The 5,212-nt window shown below is 44.2% G+C and overlaps 1 protein-coding gene across 1 annotated transcript in view; it reads left to right on the top strand.

Annotated features, from left to right (window-relative positions):
• The window catches only part of LOC118403429 (tripartite motif-containing protein 2-like), a 13,659-nt gene that overhangs the window by 7,469 nt on the left and 978 nt on the right, over positions 1–5,212 (top strand). Inside the window, exons 4-5 of the mRNA XM_035802142.1 lie at positions 2,383–3,541; positions 4,893–5,204. Coding sequence (XP_035658035.1) covers positions 2,383–3,541; positions 4,893–5,204 — 1,471 coding nt within the window. The remainder of the gene's footprint in view (positions 1–2,382; positions 3,542–4,892; positions 5,205–5,212) is intronic.

Below are 5,212 nucleotides of genomic sequence, written 5' to 3'. Positions count from 1 at the left end.
GCCCATAGCAGACCTTCAACTAACCACTAAGATATGATGATGATCTAACCACTTTAACCAATCATGGCACACCATCCATTCTTACTTTATTGCCCAGTAACGACCCACATAATCACACATACACACGCAAGCACACGCACACACCCATACATACAAACACGCACGCGCGCGCACACACACACACACACAATTACACACACACATACAGACGCAAGCACACACACATACAGACAAACACAAACACACACTCACACATAACTTAATGAACTTACATCTTTATAGCATTTGAAGAGGTAACATACGTTCTCATAATTCCACCAGGTGTCATTATACCACCACCTCAAAAAACATTGTTATAGAGGCCTTCTCAAGATTGTCTTCAACACCTAGATATCTGAATTGTATTACATTTAAAATATTTAACATTAGGTGTTCAAGACAATCTTGGGAAGACCTCTACACGAATGTTTTTTTTTTAGTTGGCGGTATAATGACACCTGGTGGAATTATGATAGTCGATGTTACGTACGATAAGTACACCTCATCCATGCCAAACCACAATTCAACAGGTGCAAGTCGACCTAGAATACATGCTAGTATAAGAAAGCTACTTACCGTAACAGTGAATTTCTGGAGACGAACGTCTAGTTCTTACATGTAAGTATCACTGTTTCTGCGAATTGTTTCTTATACCCTAGTGGACAAATATCCCAGATGTCCCTCACAATAGACGAGTATAGACATCGACCTGGTGCCAATTTACTACGTGTTAACTCTGCCGTTATGCCGTCCCTACACATCCGTGTATAGTTCCTGTTCAACATCAACAGTAACAACAAATATCGCTGTGTCTGGTAGAATAAGTATTATAGAGAATATTCTCGTTTAACTAAAGTTTACTTTTTCTTTTATTAGTTGATTTTCATAAATTGTCCGTCTATACCTTATCAGATCAAAGCTATAACATACTCTGGAAGGTTTGTTCAGGGCACATTATTTGTTACGTGTAAATCGCAGCTTGAGATTAACACCACCACCAACAACAACAAGAGTTCGTAGACCACATATCTCCATGAAATAGTCCGATTATGCAAATTACTTCTACATTTACATAATCTATGCTTGGTTATGTACACCTTTAACTAACTTATGCCGGTCCCAATGTTGATTGTCCAATAATATACCATTGAGAAGAATTATAGCACTTTTATACTAATTATGCAAATTTGCATAATTGCTATCTGCTAATGTTCCACCAGCCACAAACTACATATATTACAGGTATTTGAGTCCAATAATGGAAAACACTACAAATATAGATTTCCCTCATTAATTATGCAAATTAAGTGCCAGTTTGCATAATTTGCGCTTTAGGATGTACATCTCTGTCAAAACTACCAACATACCAAATATCATCTAAATTTGTCGTTCCCTTGTTCAGTTATCCTCCCAAGAAGATTTTGAAAAAAATGCACCTGCAGTTCCAGAGCAACATGCTAGGGGACCCAAACATACACCACCTATTCCTTACGTCATTAGCTATCTGCCATCAAAAAATCAAGACCATAACACATCCAGTTCAAAAGATACAAAAAACGAATTTTTGCTGCAGTACTAAGGTCACATGCCAGGGGGCCCAAAATTGACCTTGACCTTTGACTTCCTAACACCTACTTACATACCAAATATCATTGTAATCCATCCAGAGGTTATTGAGTTATGTTGACCACAAATATCCGGAAACACAAACACACACACACACACACAGACACACACACACACACACACACACACACACACACACACACACACACACAGACACACTCAAAACTATATATCCATTTTTTATGGAGATAAATAGAGATATGAATCAGCTTCCACGTCGACACAACTCACAGGATGCTCATAATCATAAGGGGGTGGTTGGATTTATTTCATTCTTTACAACATGTACATCAACAAAGTTCCAGGTCGACCTTTGATGACGTACGATTGAAAAGTATTGTATTTGCTCCCGAGCGAGTGAGTGAATTGAGTGAGTGAGGAGTGTGTTTGTGTGAGTGAGTGAGTGAGTGAGTGAGTGAGTGAGTAAATAAGTGAGTGAGTGAGTGAGTAAGAGTGAGTGAGTTAGTGAAATGGGTGAGTGAGGGAGTGTGTGTGTGTGTGTGTGTGAGTGAGTGAGTGAGGCAGTAAGGGAGTGAGTAAATAAGTGAGTAAGTGAGTGAGTGAGTGAGTAAGGGAGTGAGGGAGTGAGTAAATAAGTGAGTGAGTGAGTGTGTGAGATTGAGTGAATGAGTGAGTGAGTGAGAACGCGCGTGCGAGCTAGTAAGCTTTAGATCTATTTATTGACTTAAATCTAATTGTGTGTTTTTCACCATGCAGGACTGCGAGGAGCAACAACAATGAGACGTAAGAACATCTGTACATTGCTTCAGAACGGACGAGAGCAGACGGAAACGCTCTGCGACCTTCTCCGCCGAGTCAACTATGCAGAAGGGGAACTCATCAACAGCCGCAGAAAGGCCAAGAGCGACATACACGAAAACGAGCGGGAAAATGGTGGACACGACCCCAACTTGTCGTCTGCAGAAGGCGAACTCGACGTTAAGTTCAGCCAAAGAATGGAAGGGCTGCAAGTGACAAGAGGGCGGCTACTTCAGCACCTTGCCGAGTTAGCCACCGCATGCGAACGCGCTGGAAACGTTGTAGCTGAAGATAATTACGACATTCTCTGTGAAGAAGAGGACAAGCTGTCTGAGATTGTCTCCAAGACGAGAAGGTTTGGGGTCCCAGAACTTTGTCTGTTCTATTTCATTTCCAACCATGCAGAGGAGGACGGTGGTGAAAACATCGGGGAAGTCATCATGCCGCTTGCTGGTCCGGCGTACGCTCCTCCCTCACCAGGTGTCAGTAGGAGCCCATGGCACACGCCCCCCTCCCCACATCTGAACAGAAGCCCTCGCCTCTCCCGAAGGCAGACCCGTCCCCAGCAAAATGTCGAAGTCGGCGGCCCCGGAGTCGAGCCCGGTCGCTTTGCCGGACCTGCCAGCGTCATCATTTCTGACAGTCTCGGCTTCGTAGTCGACAGGGGAAACAAAAGAATACAAGTCTTCAATATGGAGGGGGACTTCGTATCGGAGTTTTCAACAAGGACAGCAGGAGACCGGAGAAGCAGTATCCCGAATGGAATAGCCGCGGATTCGGAGAGCCAGCTTTGGGTGACGAACTCGTCCGGGGACGTTACCGTGTATGACACAAGAGGTAGTCACATCAAGACAGTCAAGACGAACGGGGAGCCATGGGGCATCGCGTATGACAACAGAAACGACCGTGTGATCATCACGGACGTCCGCCAACACTGCGTCATCATTCTCCGCACAGACGGCTCGCCATTGGCCACGCTGGGGACTGTGGGTAGGGACGACTACCAGTTCGACACGCCGTCCTACGTAGCTGTCAATCTTCTTGGTGACATCATAGTGTCGGATTGTCGGAACCACTGCGTCAAGGTCTTCGATGAAAGCGGGCGCTTCATGTTTAGGTGAGAATTAACAAATGTCATGTGTTTTATCAAACCACGTAGGTATCATAAGAAAATAACTACAGTCAAACCTGCCCGAGCTACCACCTCTTCTCAGCGACCACCTGGCCATTTCGACCGCTTTTTCTCGGTCCCGATTTTTTTCCCATTGACGTAAGCATTAAGCGACCTTTCTTCAACGACCACCTGGCCAACGCGACCGCGACCGGCCCAAATTGGGACCAATAACGACCGCGTCATTTTCAAAATTGTGGTTTTCATCGATTTTTGATGATAACCGGCGCGATTTTGTGCCGAAATCGGCCAGTTTGCGTCGGATTTTGACTGCCATTACGATGTTATGTTTAGAATAAGGATGGTGACGGTCAATGGGTTGGTCAATTGGGCAGTCTACTGTAATATAGGAGGAAATTTCGTTGTAAGAAAATCCGAATTTAGTTGTAACAGAAGTTTTCTTTTTTAATTTATATCATTATAAAGTTAACGAATGCGGAAACTTATATAGCCTCGTACTTTTTAAGGAAAGATCTGTGTAGCTCATACCTTTTTAAGAAAGATCTGTGCTTTTGCCCAACTGTACTCTACATTCACCCGTGGGTAAGTATGCTATCGGGACGTACCGGGCATCGAATTCGAAAGGTGCACCGTAGTTATTTCAAATACGGCGATCAAGAACACAGCAACGAATAAAGGCTTGTATGGTAACTGACAGCATCAAAGTTTCCTTACTGTCTAAAACGTTAGTCTACAAATATTGAGCTTTAAAACACTGTATCGTATAAAAGCTCGATAAAAGCTTGGGGTTAAATTTACAATTCACAGTGCGCGTGTTGTATTTGACATTAAATACCTTGTTTCTTTACGTGCGTGCAGTGTGCTTGCTATTTGCCATTAAACACAACGGAAACCATTTATACTTTGCATCGGGCATGTTTTGAGTCGATACTCTTCTCAACGATCACCTGTCCAAATCGACCGCTTTTTCCGGTCCCCCGGGTGGTCGTCTTGGGCAGGTTTGACTGTATTGCGTTGCGCGTGTGTGTGCGCGTGTGTGTGTGTGTGTGTGTGCATTCGCTCATGCCTGCGTGAGTGAGTTTCAGCACGAAAACCTGAGGAGGCATAAATGGTTTGTCTTGATATTCGGGACTTGGTTAGGTCTTGATGATGATACATGTATCTCATTTTTATCATATTGCGATGTTGATCAGTAGACTTATAGCATATTATCCAAGCTTGCTTGTTGTCCATTCATTACTTGATGGTCGATACGGTTTTCAAGTAGTCATTCAGTCTACCCTACTTTGCACCGGAACAATTTGAAGTAGGACTTCGTTATTATACCATTATCCAGGTTTGGCGGGAAAGGTTCCGAAGATGGCCGCCTGAGCTACCCCCGTGGAGTTTGCGCAGACGAGTTCGGCAACATCATTGTGGCCGACTACGGAAACGACCGAGTGGAACTCTTCGACAGTAACGGGAAATTTCTGAAGCACGTCGCCAGTATTGAGTGGCCGGCGGCGGTTGCTCTAGGGGTCCAGGGCCAGCTACTGGTAACCAACGACTGTAAGCATAAAATGACAATCTTCAGCCATTACCAGAGAGTGTCGACAAGTGACAGTCTCAGTCTGTGCTGTAGCATTCGCTCACTGTATGATGGGAGATTGCCCAATG

The sequence above is a fragment of the Branchiostoma floridae genome, chromosome 16 (genome assembly GCF_000003815.2).
Source record: "Branchiostoma floridae strain S238N-H82 chromosome 16, Bfl_VNyyK, whole genome shotgun sequence".
Lineage (NCBI taxonomy): Eukaryota > Metazoa > Chordata > Leptocardii > Amphioxiformes > Branchiostomatidae > Branchiostoma > Branchiostoma floridae.
The sequence above is the reverse complement of the archived record's forward strand: the minus strand, read 5'-3'. Positions and strand labels throughout refer to the sequence as shown.